The sequence below is a fragment of the Stegostoma tigrinum genome, chromosome 28 (genome assembly GCF_030684315.1).
Source record: "Stegostoma tigrinum isolate sSteTig4 chromosome 28, sSteTig4.hap1, whole genome shotgun sequence".
Lineage (NCBI taxonomy): Eukaryota > Metazoa > Chordata > Chondrichthyes > Orectolobiformes > Stegostomatidae > Stegostoma > Stegostoma tigrinum.
The window spans coordinates 21344975-21368302 of record NC_081381.1 but is presented as its reverse complement, the minus strand read 5'-3'; the positions used below and the strand labels follow the sequence as shown (position 1 = coordinate 21368302).

The following is a 23328-nucleotide window of genomic DNA, read 5'->3' as shown; positions in this document are numbered from 1 at the left end:
CAATTTAAAGCCAGCCTTCACCTCTGAAAGGAGCAGGGAGTATGTGGAAATAAGATGAACAAGGCAAAAATAGGGTTCCCCGATTCGAGAACATTCGACTTGTGAACACTTATACTTCTGAAGGCAATCCCATACGGGGTGCAATTTTTAAAGAAGTGCCTTTTGAATGTTTGCTATACTTACGAACAGCTATTTCATATTTGTATTTAACAAACGGTGCGGTGGCTTGGTGGTTACCTTTGCTGCCTCACAGCTCCAGGGAACGGGGTTCAATTCTAGCCTTGGGTGGAGTTTGCACATTCTCCCGATGTCTGTGTGGGTTTCCTCAGGGTGCTCCAGTTACCTCCCACAGTCCAAAGATGTTTGGGTGGATTGGCCATGCTGAATTGCTCATAGTGTCCAGGGATGTGCAGGCTAGGTGGGTTAGCCGTGGGGAATGCAGAGATAGTTTGGGTGGGATTCCCTTCAGAGGGTCGGTGCAGACTCAATGGGCTGAATGGCTTCCTTCTGCACTGTAGAGAATTCGAGATTCTAACTGAATTATCCTGCATTGTTTTACAATGGTGTATAGATCAACTTGCGAGCAGATTCTGCAACGGAACGCGTTCGCAACCCAGACACAGCCTGTACAGGGCAATGGCTTCTGCTGGCACCATTGCCCTCTTGGTCAAACATCCCACTTTTTTACTGACCTCTCTGTGCATATGTTTTGGTGCTTAATGAAGTGGCCAGGGAGGTGTACAGCACACAGGGATGGCCAGGGATCAAGGGGCCTACAGGCCTGCGTCCTGTAGTGCATGGTCTGTATGTGATGCTGCTGTCTTGTGAAGGGCCTGATATTTGTGGGTCTTGCAGTCCCTTCCCACACAAGATGAGACACTTGCCCCACCCACTCTGGGTGTGGTGCAGCTATTTTCTTTCACATTGTGTACTTTTAATTACCAGCAGAGCAGAAGCTGACAGTGACCTCTCTTTGCGCAGTGGTTTCCAGCCTCCACCTCTAGGTGTTGGTGAAGCTGTAAACCTCCAGGTTCTCTTCCTGACGGCCCTTCTCATCAACCCCATTGGATTTGCACCTCCTCAGGTCCCCATCCAACCCATTGGTATGAGCCTTCATATTCCCACCCATGCCCCCCTCCCCTATACATGGTATGACCCATGCCAGGTGTGGTCTTATATGCTGTCCCTTTTGCGTTAGTCCCAACTGACCTTCCCCCACTCTACCCCTTCAAACTGGCCTCTGTGGAGTCAGGAGCCCAATCATGACCCACTCCCCAAACTGTAGAGACTCAGACCCTCGATTAAGAACACCCCAAGTGGATGCCTGACTGTAGCCTATCCCTAGGACTGGTATCAGAGGCTACTGTTGGCTTACTGTGCCAGGTCTCCCTAACAGATGGGTGTCTCCATAGACTTTGCTCAGTTGCACTGCCATGAAACTCTAAGTCATAGCTGTTTGCTGGCTCCATGTGCAGTGGGTTAGCTGGATGAGTGTAAGGCATACTTTCTTCAATCTGTGTATCATTCCTTAATATGTGATAAATTTGTGATTGTTTGACCTACCAGCAGCTCAGTCAATCTCTTCAAAGTTAGGCTGATCAAAACACAACAAGAGATGGACATGACCCTTCACCCTTGAATGAGGTAGTAATCCAAATAGGTTTGACATAACTGATTGATTCTTGTCCTGAGTAGAGGTTTACTCGCTTCGACCTCAGTCTGGTGTAGCTCTTCAGTTATTGTCAGTAAAACTCAAACATTGGGTAGACTTCATGACATGCACAGGAGATTGGTAGAGCCCCAGGTGACATCCTTTAGGGCAGGAGCAGCCTGGATTAGTTGACTCTCAAACATAAGTGAGGTCTGGTCTATCCATAGAAACAGTGACACTATTGCTAGACTATTAATCTAGAAACTCAGCTAATGTCCTGGGCACTGGAGTTCAGATTCCACCATGACAGATAGTGGAATTTGAATTTAAAAAAGAACCTGGAGCTAAGAGTCTAATGATGACCACGAAACTATTGCCAACTGTTGTGTTCACCAATGTCCTTCAGGGAAGAAAATCTGTCATCTTCACCTGGTCTGGCCAACTTGTGACTCCAGATGCACAACTATGTGGTTGACTCTCAACTCCCCTCTGAAGTGGTTTAGTAAGCCATTTGGTCCAGGGGCAGCAAGGGCTGGGCAAAAACTGCTGGCCAGTCTGCAATGTCCATGTCTCACAAAAGTAGGGACTAGTGCAGTCCCTTCCTGAGATCAAAGACTCCAGGGGCAGAAGTCCCATCATCTGAGAGCTGCCCACTCTCAGTTGCAGGCTGTGCCAGTGCTGTCAATCTACCCAAGAAGAGGACTAAGGGACGCAGGCCATAGATGAATGAAATGGGAAGGGGTTTGAGGGATTGGAAGTTGCAGGAAGCTAGGAGAGTGGCAGCAGTAACATACAGGAATGGCGCTAGGAGCTCTCACACACACACACACACACACACACACACACACACACACACACACACACACACACACACACACACACACACACACACTCCTCCCCCACTGCACCCCCACCCCACCCCATGCCAGTAAAGCTGGGTCCCACGCACCCCCATAACTCTAAGAGATTCAGATAATGTTTATTTTTCAGATTTTAGGTGTGGAACTTTCTTCTGCAATGACAACTGGTGCTTGATGTAAATTTTAAATCTAAAACTAATAGTCTTTTGCAACGAAAAACTTTCTATCTATCTATCCTAATCATTCCCCTTCCTATTTGTTCTGCAGGTATGAAGATAAATAAAGGTGAAGGAGTCTTATCTGGCTCAATTTAGCTCATTTTAGAGTTTAGGCTCTGGCCAGCGTTTATTTCCCTTCCCTAATCGTCAGTTAGAAGTCAACCACATTTCTGTGGTTCTAGAGTCACATATAGGCCAGACCAGGTAAGGATGGCATGTTTACTTCCCTGAAGGATGTTAGTAAACCATAAGAATTTTTCCAACAAAAGTTTCATAGTCACAATTAAACCTGTAATGGGTCTGGAAGCATCTGTGAAGAAAACATCAGTGTTAATGCTTCGACCTGCTGACCTTCTCCAGCAACTTCTGCTTTTGTTCCTGAGTCACAGCATCTGCAGTTCCTTTGGCTTTTATTAAGTTTTTAAATTCTAGATCCTTTACTGAATTCAAATTCCACCACCTGCTGTGGTGGGATTTGAACCCAGGTCCCCAGAACATTAACTGAGCTTCCAAATTAATAGTCTTGCAACTGGGCCATTGTGAGTCATTCATGAACCTTACCACTCCAACTTCTATCCAGATAAGTCTGGGAAGTTTTGGAATCCTCACCTACACCTTCCTGTCTGTTTATAGATTCCCCTACCTCCAAACTAGGCTTGAGGTAGGGTATTGACCACCCCAACTGCCACTCCTGATCTTCCCCACCTTGTCTAATTACTTTTTAACAAACCATCTTGGGATGTAGCACAGCACAACTTATTAACACTGTTCATTTTCACTGAGAGGCACGAAGTGACTACAGACAGTCATGAATTCAAAGGAAGAAGAATAGACTGTTCAACCCCTCCAGTCTGTTCTGCTGCAGTTCAATGACACACTGGGCTGCATGCGCGAGGGTGGGATGCAGTTGAGTGGTAGAGGTTCAGGAGGGTAGCTACAACAGCAGGGAATGGCTCTGAGCATGTCCCCCTATCAAATATGAAGTGCCTCCTTCCTCTCTACTTTTTCCACAACGTCCTGGAAAATGGATATCTTCCCACCTCTCACATTCTAAAATACAACGCTGTGCAGTAAAGTGTTTAATAAAGTTCTCAGACTGTGGCCTTAATAAATTTCACGACTGAAACTGTGGCTTATTTACTGAGCTGTGCTCCTTTCAAATCTTTAATCTTTTTTGAATTTACTTCTTCTTGATAGTTTCACTAGATTTCTTCAGATTGGCTCATTTTAAACCAAAATAAATTCTGAGGCCTCATCCCTCTGTCTAAGTTTCTAGCCTGGCCCTTCCCACTGTTCCTTGCATCTGTGTCTCATGGAATCAAATGTCAATGGTGCTGATACTCATTGTGAGAGGAGAGAACTCTCTTTTACAGTGCCTTGTTTCCCTTTTTTTGGTATTTGCACTGTTTTTCATAATGTTATTCGTTTTACCCTTGGAGATCACTACCTCCTGGACTCTTCAAATGCTCCTTACATAGTCTCCTTCACTAAGACCTCAGTTTTTCCACGTGTCTGACTTTACTCTCTTTTCTTCGCCCACATCCCTACCACAGCACTTCTGTGGTCTTTAGGCGAATGTGAAGAAAATGAGGTGGCTTTGGTAGCACCAGGCCATGTTGCCTTTAACAACAGAGTTGCTATCTCCATCTCTTCTGCTATTCCACTTCCTATGATGGTGAGCAAGACAACATCAGGTCAATACTGTAAAACTGATATTTCTGTTCCGTAACAATTCCATTAGCAATGTCAGAGTGTGTCGAGAAACTGATACATTGTGATATAAAAATCATGTCAAATTTTATTTGCCCATCATTTTAAATAATGATGAATAACAATAATAATGCAGAGTTTGAAAGGCTGGGGCACAAAGAAATGTTGTATAGTCATTCAGTTTAGAGCAGTATATAAGTGGGCTAGTACAAATTGTCCCAATTTCTAAAGTTGCTTTCTCTCATATCTGAGATAATGGGAACTGCAGATGCTGGAGAATCCAAGATAATAAAGTGTGAAGCTGGATGAACACAGCAGGCCAAGCAGCATCTCAGGAGCACAAAAGCTGACATTTCGGGCCTGGACCCTTCATCAGCTCTGATGAAGGGTCTAGGCCCGAAACGTCAGCTTTTGTGCTCCTGAGATGCTGCTTGGCCTGCTGTGTTCATCCAGCTTCACACTTTATTATCTTCTCTCATATCTGTATTTTTCCTTCTGAGTAAAGCTATGGCTTACATTCTTTACGGCTTTAATATTATTTCAGTAATATCCCTCACAAAACCTCACATTGTACGATAACACAAAGTTGTATAAATATATCATTTATTTCACTCTTGTACTCTGTGCATCTATTCTAAATGCTATTATCCTCTGTTTTTACATATTATCTCAAGCATACGTTTGAAAAACAAGTCCCTCTCTATTCATTCTCATCCTTCCACTCCTGTCCATTCAGTGTATGCACCTATTCTTTGATTAGCTTCTAAAAGTCTAATAACACATATTATTCACTTTCTCAAGGGCAATTAGAGATAGGCAATGATTGCTGGCCTTGCCAATGATACTCATGCCTCAAGAACATTTTTCTAAAAATCTGCACGAGATTCAACCTGTTCCTGAATGCTAATTTTACTCAACTTCCTTTTCAAGACCACTTACAACTCTCCTCACTGTCTTTAAACCCTGCCTTTTATGTCATCAGCATGTGTTTTGAGAGTGTACTCCTTTGGTCCAAATCTTAATCAATCATCATAATTATGACATATCAAAGTGACCCCCTTTGATCAGCACTGATTAGTGGGAGTGTACCACTTCTGAAACTTCTCCACTTCGAGAAACATCTCATTGTTGTCATCAGAAATAAAAATTGAATATTTCTTTTTGGCTTGCGAGTGGTGCATTCCAATGTTTTGAATACCTCTTATTACAAGTGCAGGAGAATGTAAGTCAAGATTTTAATTCAAACCAAAATATACACAAACCATTAGCTACAGAGCTGACACTGTTGTGCAGCTTCACCTGAACATACAGAGAGGGAGACAACCTTATTTAAATAGCTTTTGAGAAATGTATGTGAAATATTATGTTACAATAAAAGCCACTTAATGGTTTTTAAATAGGTGATTTCTAGTGCAACGCATTTATATTGGTGAAGAATAGACAGAGAATGGATAGAGCCTGAAGCTATGCATCCAATAGATTGAATTGTCTGTCTTGGTAGAATGGGTCTAAATTAATCCTCGGAGCTTCCTGTGCCTGAAGGCAGCAAACCGCCCTTCCCCCTGCAACAGTTCCGTACCTAATGCTGAGGCCTTTCCACAGTCAAAGTGTATCCACTGGCAGCAGGTGCGTGTAGTGCTCTGTGACCACTGGTTACAAGTTCCATCAGATAAGACTGCAATCAACAGCTTTCCAGCAGTGTCCAGGATCAAAAATGTTGCAGACTTAACATGACTATGGATAAAATAATCTTCAAATGGCAAATACTGAGAAATGGTACAAATCTAGCATTGTTCGAAAGATAGCTGATACTCCTTACAGAGACAGTAGGAACTGCAGAAGCTGGTGAATCTGAGGTAACAAGATGTAGAACTGGATGAGCACAGCAGGCCAAGAAGCATCAGAGGAGCAAGAAAGCTGATGTTTCGGGCCTAGACCCTTCTTCAGAAATGAAGAAGGGTCTAGGCCTGAAACGTCAGCTTTCCTGCTCCTCTGATGCTGCTTGGCCTGCTGTGTTCATCCAGCTCTACACCTTGTTATCTCAGCTACTCCTTATAGTCCAGACTGAGGCCAGCATCTAATAAAGAATGTTGAACTGCACAGACACATTGCTTAGGGTTCTCGAACACTCAGGAGCCTGCTGGATTCACTACTCCTCTCCAAGTGGATATTGAAAACAATCCACGAGTTCTTAAAACTATGATTCTATGACTCAATATTCTCAGCTGGCTCTAGTCCATTGAACTGAATTGCATTTGCAGTCTTCACTCCTGCATAGACACAGAGGTATGACATAGAATGTGACCAGCACAGCCACACCTTGTACAATGTACCGAGTTCAGGAGCATTGCTGTCAGGGCAACCTGCATTTTCTTCCCCCACTGGCGTTGCTGACGTTCCACTCAAATCGACCTCATCAAAACTGAGAGAGTTCGGATGAAGAAGACAGGAGGTGTCAATGGCTAAGCGAGCAATGCCTCAGACAACATTCAACTGCCCTGAATCCTGGAGGTCCAGCCTAGAAAGATTTACACGCAGCTTACTCCTTAGGCCTTTGTCTCTATCCAGCCTGTAAAGAACTCCAACACTCAAAGTAAGAAGCAGCATTTCTATCTGCTTTCTGACAGGCTAGAAAATAAATGCTTTAGTTAAGGAGGCTAAAAGCTTAGAAAGCTTTCTACCAGATCCGTTTTTGAGTGTTGTTTCTTGGTTTTTATCTTAAAACATAGATATTGGTGGAACATATACATTCCCTTGTTTCCTCAGCCATTCTGAAATAAAGACTGATGGCTTGGAAATTACAGGTCAGAGGGCAATCAAGACTGTCATCACGATGCGAGAGAAAAAAAAATCATGGAATATTTGCTTCTGAATTGGCAACTTTAACATTACACCATTTACCTTGTGACAGCGACTGTAGAGGAAGACCTGCCATCATAGTAGCTCTGTACAAACAGAACAATATAGATGCCTTTCTGACACAGATAATATTATGTTCTTGAGATAGCAGGATAGCCTAGGTGGCTGGTTTGCAGTGTAGACTGGTGCCAAATAGAATGAGTTCAATTCATGCACTGGCTTAGATTATCATGAAGGTCCAACCATCTCAACTTTGCCTGAAGCACGGCAACCCTCAGGTTAAACTCACCCACCAGTCTTCTCCCTCTAACGGGACTACACAAACTTGTGTTTTTTCATTACTTTACCATGCTGCGAGGCGGTTGGGTTTCCCATCTTTCCAGTCATAGTGGTAGCCATTTTGGAACTTCTCCATTGCTGTTTGCTATGGGTCTGTCATTTAAATATATCACAGGAGGACTGAACTTGCAATGAAAAGTTTTGCCTTTTCTAATAGAGGATTAATGCAACATCATAGAAGTGATAGTGCAGCACTGATCTTCTTTCAGGGCGAATGATCAAACTCTGTGAAGAGAAAGGTCACATGACCTTCAGCCATGTTACATCACTTTCAGCACAGAGTCTTGCAATGGCCATTCTTCAAAAACAAGTCCGGTATTGTGCAGTGAAGCAGGCTCAAAATCAGTAATTCAATTCTGTCTCATTGACCATTGTTTCCCTAAAAAGGGAAATGCTGTCATAACGACAAATGTCAAACAATATAATTACATCATGACCAGAAATGAGAAACAGCCAGAAAACATGGATTGGATCAGGATTCTAAAGTCAGCTTAGTCACAATTAAATGGGAAATGGGAAAGGATGCTTGACTCCTCTTGGGATGAAATTAGAGCAAGGGTTTGATCAGGGTACTGAAGTCTCCTTGATCAGGTTATGACAAGGACTAGATTTAAATCCTGCTGACTGTTGAGTAAGATTAAGAGGATACCAGGTTCATGAAATTGCTTCAGTCAAATTCAAACATGGTACAAAGAAGAATCCAAGAACTGCTTTATACGCACTGGCATTTGATTTATAATTTGCAGTTTATTGATAGGTTGAATTCTTCCCTCGTCACAAAACAGTATTGCTTATCTCTAAGGTGTTATGAATCTTTAATACAAAAGCCCATTCTGTAAGTCTCACAATTACCTCCTGTGATATTTTCACCGTAGCATTCAATTGCAAAGAGTTACACTGTTTTAAAAACAGCGTATCTTACAATTCGCAATGAGCAATGCCACAGGGGTTGGCTAATACATACAGTATACACACTTTGAGGCAAGCCTGTCACACTTTTATAATACACAAAGCTCGGTGCCACACAGCAAAAAACAAAGCCAGTTATTTCTTGTTGGTTTCCTTTGACCACTGATTGACCCCTGAATACGCCTACAAACAATTAGGCTCTAATTGGCCTCAGAGCAGTTATACATTGGATATGTACCAATTACAAAGAAACCGCTGGATCTCACCAGCTAACTAATACATTGTTTGGAGTATGGTGAGACTTCTACCATTTTAAAGCTGCATACCCGGCAATTCACTGAAAGGAATGCCCAGAGATCAGTGATTATTCTGTAACCTGGTACTTGGTCATACACTCGAGAAACACCAAACTGGAAACACCTTTGACAAAGGTGGTTTGTAGTTTCCAACACAGCCACATTCTAGTTTGTGCAAAGCTGTTATGGAACATGTTTTCCTTATAGTTAACACAAGCACAACAAAGACAGACGAAGGAGTCAAATTCCAGTAACACACACTTGCAGTTCGAAACTTTACATTCAACTAGGTTAACCATGAGACAAACCAAGCGCCAAAATGGAAACAGTTGTAACAACTTGTGGACTCTCTGAATCCTTAAAATTACTCCAAAATCCAACAAAGAAAGTTTGTGAATTACAATCTTGAATTATTTAAAAAAAACTAGAAATATCCAAAAGTGGCAGAATAATATACCATATGCAATGCGTTTGGATCACAAGATCTTGAAACCATTTTCATCAGTTTTTTGAGATTTTGTTCCCCTATCTCCTTAAACTACTTGTCAAATGCACCATTGAAGGTTAGGCCTGTGCCTAAAGAAGCACGACGTCAGCTTTGAGCAAGCAACCTGCTAATTTGCATTCTGCACCACTCCTACAGAATCCATCAGGTACAGCAATGGAGTTTCATGCTGTTGATGTATGGCATGAGAGCGGTTTTGAAATGATGACCTGAGAGCATGGCCCTTCTTGTTTTACCTTGCCATGCTCCTCTGGCCCATGTATAGATTTATTGTGAAAGACTGAAGACTGGGGCCCCTTCACAAGTGTAGAGTTTACATCAGCTGTATTGGTACCAGTGGGGACATGACAGGGATACTGCCATGGCAAACTGCCAGGGTAAAAATGCCGTTAGTCAGAATCATGTAGCACTCCTGAGCCCAATCAATCAGTTACAATAATAAATCAACAATTACATGACTGACCTCCCATCCAAAGTTTGGATCCTTCAGTGTCACCCTTTGAATCCCAGCATAGGGACCGAATTTCTCTCCTACTTCATTCTTCTTCTTGGCCCAAATCCCTAATCCTGCTCCAGGGACTGAAGACTCTCTCAGCTCGAAGTCAGGCGGGATCGGAATGTCTTCAGGAATGTAGACAGGCGCTTCGTATGGGGACCCTTCTTTTGGAGTGAATTCATTGCTCGGGGGAAGTGGGGATGGCGGGCCGACAGGGATTGGGGACATGATGCTGTCTTCTGTTTCCTCTTCACCGCTCTCCCCAGCTGGTGGCTCAGGCTCTGTCTCATACATGTTATCTACCACCTCACTGTCACCTGAACGTTGAGGGAAAAAAGAGAGAATAAAAATGAGGAAACTTACTGAACAGCTATAAATATTTTTGTGCCTTTTACAATAACAGCATTATGTTCAAATCTTTCCATGCTTTCTACTCCCAATGTCTGTAAATTCCTCCAGCCCTCCAATCCACTTACAACTTAGTACTTCTCCAGCCCTACCTTCTTGATGATCCTCACTTCCTTTTGCTCAATATTTCCACTGCTAAATGTTACCTTCAGCTCTGTAGGCCCCAAGCTCTGGATTCTCTCCCCAACACAAGCCCTCTTCATCTCTTTCTCCTTTTTTAAGACACACTCTTTAATTAACCCTCTCTGAAAGCTCCTTTCCAAGGCCTGGTGTTGCTGTTTACAATTCTATGAAAGACCTAGGGACATCTTAAGTTGAAGTCACTTATATTTTCAAATTATCATACAGAAAGAGTCAGAATTTTATTCTCAGTTATCAAATGTTCTGGAAATTTGACCTGCATTATATTCTGCATTTGTGCACTTTGATGTGACAATATCCAGCTTATAACTGGTGGCATAATGGAGATCAGTAAGAGAACTGGGAGAAAAAAGAACAGGTGTTAGTTTCTACAAGATGGATTTCATCAGGTAAACGCTGCTTGGATCATTGTTTCTGCTTGAATATAATTTATTATTGTGACTTGACTCCTTTGCCAGCTCAGAAACTGTTCTGCAGCCATGGATGATTCTCAGTCACATTTTTTACAGAATGTCAGCAGGCTATTGGTTTGAAGGTGTCATCAAAGTCAAATTAAATCTTGTCATCACTGCCCAAATCCCATACCTTAAATGTCTTTCCTCTCCTGTAAACATTTTCCTGGCCTGGTCTTCTCTAATAACCTCTCTTTTCACCCTACTGTTTATTCCTCACTCCCAATGAAATAATCACTGATTCAGTCTGGTCTCCAGCGTTGCTCTTTATTCTCGCTCCCTTTCGTTCCTCTGTCTCCTTCTGGATATCCTTTCTCTCAAAGGGTTCATTTTAACCGCAGGGTGGTCTCCTGCTCTCTTTCCCTATCAAGACTGACTATCTGAAGTCAGTTGAAGTTGCCCATATCCCAGCTCAGCTGAAACATGATACAAAGATCAGGGCTATTGAACTGGGGCACTTGCTTGTCTCTGAGTGTTGGTAAAACCCTACATGATGTAGCAACATGAGGAGGAGCCATGTCAATGATTTCAGGGAATACAGCTAAGCCTGTCTAATGTCTGCCATGAAGCAGGAGCAGTTGCAAGTGGATCACAAAGGGTGGTTGCTGTATACGAGGCACTGTATGCTCTGTTAAGAAGGTGTTTCATTTTCCAAGGATTTAGAGATGTAATTGGCCCTGGTGTACCACTGCATATTTGAAGAGCCTCAATTTAAACTTAAACCACAGAAACATTTCTTTTGGGAAAGAACAGACCACTGGAAATGGAGCTGACAGAGCCAGCCAGTGTCATGTAATTTGTATGCCCTACAATCTAAACACAAACTGCAATCATTCACTAACTAGGCAGCAATTATGTGTGGTTGCAATCACTGTTCCATCAGTCTGTTCCTGAACTGTGCCAAGAGTGTGTTGTCTGCAGCTTTGCAATAGACCTCACTCAATCTGGTTTGCAATCCTGCGTGCACAGTCTCCCCTTGTCCACAGACGTTGCTTGTTTTGTCCAGTATCCCTGATTTCACTTCTCCTCCTATCACGTTGGGCAGTCATTACTTTCATCACTTTAGCGGACTCTTTATTTTGTATGCTTTGTCCTGACTTTCAAACCTGTTTCTTTGGAAAATAAATTTTCATCTTGAAAAAAAGAAAACAACGGAATCATTTCTATGCAATGTCAATGTCTCCTCCCCTCCCTTCTTCCCATCCCATTTTTTAGGGGCCTCTATTTCCCTTCATTTTTACAAGTAACCAGACCCCAACCCTGCTCATGACTTGTCTTTTTCTGCACATTCCAACAGAATGGACTGTCATTCCTTTTGTCTTGTTTCCTCTAAACACCTTCAATGCCAACCTTCCTGGTTTATGTCCTCCAAGTGCCCTCCTGATCTCTCTCCTCACTTCCCACAGATTCCATATCCTGCCTGTCCCCTTTCACCCACCCCTTAAATCTTCCTTGTCTGCTTCACCCTTTGTGATTCCCAGTTACTCTTCCTACTCCTGGCCGCTCTCTTCGTAACATTACCCAGCTGCTCCTCTATGTCTCTATGTCCACTTTAATTTTAGGTGACATTCAGGTTCTTAATATCTGCTTAGGTGAACTTGTTGTTCCTCATTTCAAGCATCATTTTATGTTCTGATTCATAACTTGAAATAATTCCAAATATCACAATTACTTTTAAATTTCATTGTGAATATCTGATTTTTGGAGTCAGCTCTGCTCTCTGAGGACAGGAATACATTTCCCTGAATACCAGAAAAACAATGCACCATTCAAACTTTTCCCTGTTTGGGGTGTGATTTGAGTACAATCCTTTAGTCAATGGTGAAATTCATTTGTGCCAAATTAAAACCATGCTTTAGGTAAAATTACTGCAGAGTGGAATGCTCATATGTAGCTCTGATACTGTCATTGAAACTCACACACTTTCTCTCCTGCGCTCTCTAGAACTTCAAATATTTCTGTATTTGAACAAAATCACTGGCAACGGAAATATTAATGAGTAGCCAGAGAAGGACTAGAACAGATAGGAATCAATGAGTCAAAGATGGGCCAGTGATTCAGAGCGGGCTAGAGAAGAAAGAATCTGGTCAGTCAAATGCAGTGGAGCATGCAGAGACCAGTATGTTAAATGGACTTAAGCAAAAAGGATCTAAAAACAAGATAACCAGACCAGAGAGGGATTAGAGAGGGGTGCTTGTGCTTTTGTTCATATGTGTTCGTGTGTCAGAGAGCAGAGAGACTTTGGCAACCCAAAGGAAATTCAGAGCTAGTGAGGTAAGTGGAATGGACAAGAAGATAATGCATCAGAGGGATAGAAGAGATGATGATGTAACAAAAGGATCAGAATTGGAAATATTCCACTGAGTGGGACCAAAAAAAATGAAAAATGGATTGCTGCATGAATGATGTATTAATACGATAGTCGTAGAACACAGCGCAGTACAGCACAGAAATAGGCTGCTTCGGTCCAATACATCCATGGCAACCAGCGTATCATTCTAAACTAAATACATCTGCCTGAAGATGGTCCCCATCCCCCTATTTCCTGCTTGCCCATATGTCTAAATACTCTTCGAAGTTGCATCGGAAGCCACCAAGAACACTGCATTTTTCAAATTGCGGCTCTATGCATTTCCCACAAACTTATTGTCGCCATTGCCTTATATGCATTCAGGCAATTAGGCCTGAAGCTCTGGCATTGCATTCCTATCTGCTTCTACCACTTCCCTCGGCAACATGGAAATCAGGGCTTAGGTTTTGGTAGGACATAACCATACTGAGAATCTGGATCTGGTTAGATGTGGCTTTCCTGTAGGACTGTTTTAGCATGGATACTGATTAACATTACCTGCTGACTGCCAATTTTAAAACCATGTCATATTCCTTCCCCTAAAGCAGCGCTATTGATATTTCTCTAATATGCAAACTCTTCCTGAAAAGATATTGATTTCCATCTTCTTACATATGCATTGGTTCCAAAACAAACTCTTTAGGGTTCTATCCTGCATGCCCACCATCCTCCATTACTTTCATTCCTTCACAGGCCCTTGAGTTTAGTTGTTGGATCAGACTGCAAGGCTAAGTCAGCTGCTTGCGTTCATTGGCTTCTGACTTGTTGTGGCCTAATGGCATAACCTGATTATGTAGAACCTGGTCACGGCAGTTTCAGTCTCACCAGTCACAGATTATATTATAGCCACATAGGTTGTTAGTCCATGTTACAACAGGCTGACTGCTTTGAAGGAAAGGCCAATTACACCGGTGAATGAGGTATACCAATCTGACTCATCTCGTATACTTTAAAACAAAGGTCCAGAAAGACTGATGCATTCATTTCCAAACATTGTTTTTAAATTTAACCTATTTTCCCAGTCAACCTGTTCGGATACATTATTACACATCCCTGGGACAGGTGGGACACTATTACTGTGCCACAAGAGGGCCCTTCAGTCCAAGTATTTTTTGATTTTTAAAGTTTTTTCCTCACTCTGAGAGGGAGAATAAGTACACCTTGATTTTAAATTCTTAGCTGAAAACAAAAAAATGCTGGAAATCATAGCAGGTCAGGCAGTATCCTTAGAGAGAGAGCAAGCCAATATTTCAATCCTGCTGACTCTTCGCCAGAGCTCTGGCAAAGAGTCATCTAGACTCAAAACATTAGCTTGCTCTTCCACAAATGCTGTCCAACTTGTTGTGATTTCCAGCATTTTTGTTTTTAGTACAGATTCCAGCATCTGCAGTAATGTACTCCTACATTATTCTTACCTTTGTGTTCAATTCATGGCCTTACTCATCCTTAATTCTGAAACCTTTCAGCATCGGAAGCCACCAAGAACTCTGCATTTTTCAAATTGCGGCTCTATGCATTTCCCACAAACTTATTGTCGCCATTGCCTTATATGCATTCAGGCAATTAGGCCTGAAGCTCTGGCATTGCATTTCTAAACTTCACAATCTCATCTTTCTCCTTTAAATGACCTTTTTTCAGTCACTTTGTTCTAAAATCTTCTTCAGGTTGGTGTCATTTTTGTCTCATTATGTTCCTATGCAGTGCTTTGGGATGTTTAGCCACATTCTCGGTGCTACATAAATGGAAGTTGTCAGGGTGTGAAAAAGGGAATGTCATTTGTATTTCATTCCCACAATATCTAACCAATGTGACAAAAAGGCCTAGTGGGAGACATTAGTCTTCCCACTTGGGAGCTGCAACACAGGATTAGAAAACAATAAATTCAACCCAGTATCGCTCACATTCCACTGTCTCATGTTGTATGAGGGAATGTTGATTTCTTTCAATCACATTCATCGATCTTCATGGTCAAATTTCAAACCACGATACAAATAATCCCACTGGCGTCATGCAATGGGACACAGTTATAAAAGTAGGATCAAGTTAATGGAGATAGAGGCAAATGCAGCCAGGCAGGAGAGGGCTGAAGGCTGAAGGATTTGGTTCTATTCTTGACTACTCGATACTATGAGCATTGACTCATGGGATTTTCCAGTATTATGGAATTATGATGGATTAGGAACTGCTACAAATATTTTGTGATTGCATTAAAACGTAAAAATCAGAACCTCCAGCATCTTCCTTAGACAAACATTGGATTTGAGTTACACTTTACCAGAATCTAAAATGTCTCTTTCTTAGTGGTTCACGGATTAACTGTTCCATTCAGGCTGTTGCTACATGACACAGAGCAGAACGATTCTGGGTTAGATCTGTCCGTTTAAAGCTGAGTTAGTCAATGATGTTTACCCAAGCAACAGAGTGTGCCCATGAAACTGTACCAAACAATAAGTGTTCCCACAAATTTCCACCCCTGTCACAGTTGGCAACCACGGAATTCTACCAGGTTATAGTGTGTACCCATGAAACTGGGCAGTTATGGAACTCCACTCCAGCATAAGAAGGCACACATATCAAGGTAAAGTCATCATTGTCCCACTCTCTCATTAGGAAGTGACAAACAGCTGGTGGTGAGTTTAACCTGGGGGTCACCAACACCTCAGGCAATCACCAAGGTCAAGAAGGGAAGAATGTTACAATGATCTCACCCAGTGCAGGAATTGAGCCACTGCTGCTGGCATCACTCTACGTCACAAATGAACTCTCCAGCCAACTGTGCTAACTGACCCTGTGGGCATGTGTAATACAAATATGAAAGGAATATTGACTTGTATAATTTTTCATTAGATGAATTGATAAATTGTAAATGTGATATTGTTATGTTATTCAAAAAGTGTTGGAAGCTATGAGCTGTGCATTCTTATGAGCACGAATACACATAGCGGAGTGATGGTCTCGTGGTATTATAGCAGGGCTGTTACTCCAGACATCCCGGTAATGTTTTGGTTACCTGCGTTCAAACCCCACCACGGCAGATGGTGTAATTTGAATTCATTGGAAAAAAATCTGGAATTAAGAGTCTAATGGTGACCATGATTTCACTGTCAATTGTCAAAAAACTCCCATCTGGTTCATTAGTGTCCTTTAGGGAAGGAAACTGCCATCCTTACTTTGTCATGTGACTCCAGACCTACATCAATGTGGTTGACTCTCACCTGCCCTCCTCTGGGCAATTAGGGATGGGCAATACATGCTAGTCTAACCAGTGATGTCCACATCCTATGAATGAATTTTAAACAAAAAATTCAGAAAGCTACATTACTCATTACCACGTTATAGTCAATGGAGCAATACGACAATGCATCATTCCACCAGCCCTGTGGAGAGCTGTCAGAAACACTGGCAATGTCAACTCCATTCATAGCATCTAATAGTGGGATTGTTTTGAACTTCTGGGGATTGCAATGCATAACATAGTGGCGGTAGGTATTTGAGGGTAAATCCCAGGTATTATAAGTGAAGATGCTGTGTCCTTTTATAGATGGGGAGAAATATTTAGTTCTGCCTTAGAGAAGGGAAATGATTGAGGACAACAATACAAGTGCTGACAAGATTTCGAAGAAATTCTGTACGCATATTCTGCCCGGGTTAAATTGCCAGATCCTCTAGTTTCAAGTTCAAAGCCAAAGACATGAACGAGCTGTGCCTGTTGACAATTTCTGAATGAAATTTAGAATGTGGATGACCACATTAGCTCAAAGAAAGAAAGAAATGTCCCATCTTAGCTCAAATTGCAAAATTTGCAACAAATTGGGATAAAAAAGAGCTGAGCAAGATGAAGAAAGAAGGCAAGTTTCAGGATGCAATGGACATAGGAATCATACAGCAGCATGAAATGATTGAATGTGGCAATTCCGAAAGAAAAGAAATTCATACAATCATTCAGATCTAGAAGGTGGTAAATAAGCCCACAACTATAAAACTAAAGTGAATAATGATACCAGACCACAGAGTTAAATTATCAAAGTCAGGCAAAGCCAGAAGAACTTACATGAAAGTAAATCCTTGCCCAAAGCCAAACAATGTCATGCTGAAAGTATATGGGAGGGCTAAGACTCAACAGTTAGGAATACTCCAAATCAAAGGTATACACAAAAGAATAGTAGAATCCTTGCAGTGTAGAGGCAGGCCATTTGGCCCTTCGTGTCTACGTAGGCCCTCCAAAGAGCATCCCAGACTGAACCACCCCATCCCCATAAACCTGTATTTCCCATAGCTAAATCACTGAGCCTGCACATCCTTTGACTCTACGGGCAATTTAGCATGGCCCATCCACCTAACGTGTGCATCTTTGGGCTGTGGGAGGAAACCAGAGGAAACTCACAAAAGCACAGGGCAGATGTGCAAAGTCCACACAGACAGTTGCCTGAGGGTGGATAATTGTCTGCTTTTAAAGCTCAAAGGCAAATACAGTAGCTACAGGGTCAGGTCAGAGGCTAAGAATTCCATGGCCAGTAACTCACTTACTATTTCTCCAGTACTTGTCCACTGTCTACAAGCCACAAGTGATGGATAGATAAGGTAGACAGAAAGAAGCTTTTCCTCTCGGTAGAGGAATCAATGACCGGGAACATTGATTTAAAAGCTGGAACAGGAAGTTTAAAGGGGATGTGAGGAATTCTTTTTTCACCTGGAAGCTGGTGGGAGAACCTGGAACTCGCTGTTTGAAAAAGTAATAGAGCTAGAAAATCACATTTAAGAAGTATTTAGATGTGCACTAATGATGCCAGAGCACATAGGCCGAGTGCTGGAAAATGAGATTAGAATAGTCAGGTGCTTATTTTAACAGATGTAGGTTTGATGTGCCAAAGGGGTTTTTGTCTGTGCTGGCAACATCTACATCTCTGTCTCAAGTCATAAGAGTGATGAAATACTCTCCTCTTTATCTGGATTGGCGCAGCTGTAACAACAGTCAGGAAGCTTAACACCATCCAGATCAAAGCAGCCAACTTAACTGGCATCTGTTGCAGAGATAACAAAGTGTAGAGCTGGATGAACACAGCAGGCCAAGCAGCATCTTAGGAGCACAAAAACGTTTTTTTCTTAGAAGCACAAAGATGCTGCTTGGCCTGCTGTGTTCATCCAGCTCCACACTTTGTTATCTCGGATCCTCCAGCATCTGCAGTTCCCATTGTCTCCGGCATCTGTTACATCTCACTTCAGTAGGGTGCTAGAAGTTAAGCCTGGTTATTCCTAGGGCCACCAGAAAATATAAAGATTTTGAAAAGTATGCAGGATTTCCCCTGTTCATCTGCCTTTTAGGCCTAGCTTAACAGAAAACATGGATGGATTTCTGTATTTTAAACTTTCTGCACTTAGGGTAGCACAGTGGCTCAGTCATTAGCACTGCTACCTCACAATGCTAGAAACCTGGGCTCAATTCCATCCTTGGGCGACTGTCTGTGTGGCGTTTGCACATTCTCCCTGTGTCTGCATGGGCTTCCTCCGGGTGTTCCAGTTTCTTCCCACAGTCCAAAAATGTGCAGGTCATGGTAAATTTCCCATAGTATTGTGGGATGTGTAGATTAGACGGCTTACAGGGGGAATGGGTCTGGGTGGGGTGCTCTGAGAGTTGGTGTGAACTTGTTGGGCCAAAGGGCCTGTTTGCATACTGTAGGGATTCTATGACAACAATTTATTACAAGTAATTAGACTCCAACCACAGGCAAACAATGGTGAACCATTGTTATATAATTCTACTCATTAAAACTCTAATTCCTTCAAAAGCTTCCCTTTACACACACACACACACACAGAAACAGATAGGAAAAAAAATTTGCAGTGTTTTCTTACGTAACCAACATGAACAAATGACTTTCTGAGACAGCAAGAGGATGAAGGGGTCTCCAAACTGCAAGTTAATAAGCAACATCTAATGATCCAGTTTCAATTACTGGAAAGCATGCCTCCACTTGCAGAATAGTGAGGGAGCTAACAACAGAACACATCTAAAAGGAACAGTTTATTTTGTTTAATTTACTTCAGATACATTTTGAGCTTAAGACAGGATCATTTTTCATGTGTCACTGGAGGCTCGCTCCTAAAGTCATTAAAAAAAAATCTTGATAATATTTTCCTTGCCTCAATCTTAGGCAAAGCCCAATTTCTGAAACTTTTATTTTACCTGGAGTAAATGGATGTTGTCGATCTGTAAGAACAAGGATTTGATTCCAAAGGATGCCTTCGCATCATATGATCAAGGTGCCAAACTAGAAATGATTTCAATCTATGCTGTAATGTTTTGTAGTTCACTTCAAATCTTGTTAAATATCTCAGAAAATGCCTCAGAGCAGGTGATCAGCAAGTGCCACTTCATTGCGCATGCTTTGCTGGGAAGGTCATTTTGTGCCAGTTATTTTTTAACTGATGCCTAACCCAATTATTTGGCCGTGCACTGTCTGCACACACTTTAGAGATGGTAAGCACTTTTTTTTAGTAGAATGCCAAACGGATCAATTATTATTTATTTTTGATTCATTTGGTGCAGAGATGCTAGATCAGCATTTATTGTTTATCCCAGTTAACAGTCAACCATGGAGATGTTGGTCTGGAGTCACATATAGGCTGGACCAGATATCCTTCCCTGAAGGATACCAGTGAACTAGATGGATTTTTAGCAGCAATTGTTATATAACTTGGATTTTCAAACAAAAAGTCAAATTTTAATGACCTGCCATGGTGGGATTTGAACCCAAATCCTACAGAACATTGGCCTGGGGTTCTAGATTACAGGCTGGTGGCTTTATCACTACTGTCATCCTTCTGGATGTGAGTTTGCTCGCTGAGCTGGAAGGTTAGTTTTCAGACGTTTCGTCACCATTCTAGGTAACATCATCAGTGAGCCTCCGACGAAGCGCTGGTGTTATGGCCTGTTTTCTATTTATCTGGTTAGGTTTCCTTGGGTTGGTGATGTCATTTCCTGCGTTGGTGTGTCATTTCCTGTTCTTTTTCTCAGGGGATGGTAGATTGGCTCCAAATCAATGTGTTTGTTGATGGAGTTCCGGTTGGAATGCCATGCTTCTAGGAATTCTCCTGCGTGTCTCTGTTTGGCTTGTCCTAGGATGGATGTGTTGTCCCAATCAAAGTGGTGTCCTTCCTCATCTGTATGTAAGGATACGAGTGATAGTGCGTCATGTCGTTTTGTGGCTAGTTGATGTTCATGTATCCTGGTGGCTAGCTTTCTGCCTGTTTGTCCAATGTAGTGTTTGTCACAGTTCTTGCAAGGTATTTTGTAGATGACGTTCGTTTTGCTTGTTGTCTGTATAGGGTCTTTTAAGTTCATTAGATGCTGTTTTAGTGTGTTGGTGGGTTTGTGGGCTACCCTGATGCCAAGAGGTCCGAGTAGTCTGGCAGTCATTTTGAAAATGTCTTTGATGTAGGGGAGAGTGGTTATGGTTTCTGAGCCCATTTTGTCTGTTTTTTTGGGTGTGTTGCTGAGAAATCGGCGGACTGTGTTCATTGGGTACACATTCTTTTTGAATACGCTGTAGGTGATTTTCCTCTGCTCTGCGTAGTTCCTCTGTGCTGCAGTGTGTGGTGGCTCGTTGCAATAATATTCTAATGCAGCTTCGTTTGTGGGTGTTGGGATGGTTGCTCCTGTAATGAACTTAAAAGACCCTATACAGACAACAAACAAAACGAACGTCATCTACAAAATACCTTGCAAGAACTGTGACAAACACTACATTGGACAAACAGGCAGAAAGCGAGCCACCAGGATACATGAACATCAACTAACCACAAAACGACATGACCCACTATCACTCGTGTCCTTACATACAGATGAGGAAGGGCATCACTTTGATTGGGACAACACATCCATCCTAGGACAAGCCAAACAGAGACACGCAGGAGAATTTCTAGAAGTATGGCATTCCAACCGGAACTCCATCAACAAACACATTGATTTGGAGCCAATCTACCATCCCCTGAGAAAAAGAACAGGAAATGACATCACCAACGCAGGAAATGACAGCACCAACCCAAGGAAACCTAACCAGATAAATAGAAAGCGGGACATAACACCAGCGCTTCATCGGAGGCTCACTGATGATGTTATCTAGAATGGTGACGAAACGTCTGAAAACTAACCTTCCAACTCAGCGAGCAAACTCACATCCAGAACCTCAACCTGAGCTACAAATCTTCTCAAAATTGTTATCCTTATTCCAAAAAGATAAACATTTAGCTTTGGCGCAGTGATAACACATTCACTCTCAGAAGGCTGTAGTTCCTAGTTTAATTCATAGAGTCATAGAGATGTACAGTATAGAAGCAGATCCTTCAGTCCATCTCACCCGTGCTGACCAGATATCCCATATTAGCTTAGTCCCATTTGCGAGCAATTCTGAGTTATGAGCCGTGAATCTGGGTTGTCTCTCCCAAATCTGGCTGAAGAAGTGCTACACTGTTGGTGATGCATTTTCAGGGTGCTATTTTAAACCAAGGCTTTAGCTACTCTCTCAGGAAGGCATGATGGACCATACAGAGTCAAATGCCTGCGTGAAGGATCACGCAGATCCGACTCCCTGGTTTCTTGGCCAACGTTTACCTCTCAATATAATCAAAAAAAAATTGATTGGATCTTTACTTCATTGCTCTTGTCAGAGTTGGTTGACATATTTCCCACAATATGACAGTCATTACACTTAATTAGCAAGAACATTCTTTGAGATACCCTGAGGATATGAAAGTTGATAAACAAATGTAAACCTTTCACTTGTGCAAATTGAGTCATTATCATTTGCTTCTTAGTTTGTAAGGAATTAATTTCCAGAATTGTGGGTTTTTTATGGTTTTTCCTTTCAGATTACATCAGAAGTTAATTTTATCCTGGACTGTGAAGCGCTCCCAATGCAAAATCTGAAAATTATCCCACTATTTGAAAAATATATTTGATTAGATTGAGGCAAGTTCTCAGGCATTAAAGTATGATTGCTGAGTAACAGTATGGCATATTTTATTACTTTTAATAAGCTTCAAAATCAGATCATTCACTCTCTTACTTCCTGTTGCTTCTTCAAGTTGAAATCAAGAATCACCACATTATCCCCTACTTTCCAGAACATTAAAACTGTGTGACTTGTCCCTTACTAAGAGTTCCTCTAACAATCTGCTGCCATTGTTATCATCTCATGACTACCCCCTGATTTAGCACATCTTTTCTGTAACTCATTGGTGAACCCTACAATGGGAAATTAATCTTCACACATCTTTCAGGAAAACAAAAATGCTGGGGTCACTTAGAATATTGTTGCACTTGATTCAAGTATATTGGTGTTAGGTGGGCTGGTGAGTTGGCTCACTGATAATGATTTGAATTATTTTTTCAGTGTAGCCCAAGAGGAGATATGCAACCAGTGAGCAAAAACAGACGATTATAATTAATAGGCAATAAATGTATCTGAAAGCAAAGTGTTATTTGAGGCCAACTGGATTATGAGGAACAAGAACCTATTAAAATATAAGGTCTTTGTTAAATGCAAGATGGATGGAACAAAAAGTTAGAGTACATAATGGTTAGACATGCATTACAACCAAAGAAAATCTCCACTAAAAACACGTAATATTTTAAATCACAATTGTATATAACCTCATCAATCATAAGTGAAACAAGATGATTTTGGCAAGTTTTTTTGTACTTTTAATCTTTTCAGAATTAAAAAAAATTAGTTTACTTTATAAGTACGACAGCTGTGAAACCGATCTTACTTGAGGGAGCAACTGAACAGTTTGGTTTTTCAGAACATGCTTTCATGGCCTGAACTGGCTAAGAAACCTGTCTGAAATCAGAATCTGGACAGGGGTGTCATTGATTTGAACTCATCTGTGATGTCGGAGCAGTATTGAGGGCATACAATACACTAAAGTAAACACTTTAACATGCATTGGGAAGATATATGTGGGATCAGTCTGAGGAGAAAGTTAATCGTGTATGCATCCATATGTTGAATACAATTTATATAACTACACAGGCCCCTTAAGTGGTAGGACTGTAATACAGTACTGTTTTCAAGTCTAGGGATAAAATATCAATGATTACACTGAAAGCCACTTTTGGCTGCCAGTGCATGG

General features: G+C 41.7%; 1 protein-coding gene across 3 annotated transcripts in view; it reads right to left on the bottom strand.

Annotated features, from left to right (window-relative positions):
• prdm16 (PR domain containing 16) overlaps window positions 1-23328 on the bottom strand; it is a 667238-nt gene that overhangs the window by 458200 nt on the left and 185710 nt on the right. For all 3 annotated transcript variants that reach the window (XM_048561011.2, XM_059638054.1, XM_048561012.2), the window contains exon 2: window positions 9811-10160. In XM_048561011.2, the coding sequence (XP_048416968.1) occupies window positions 9811-10160 (350 nt within the window). The remainder of the gene's footprint in view (window positions 1-9810; window positions 10161-23328) is intronic.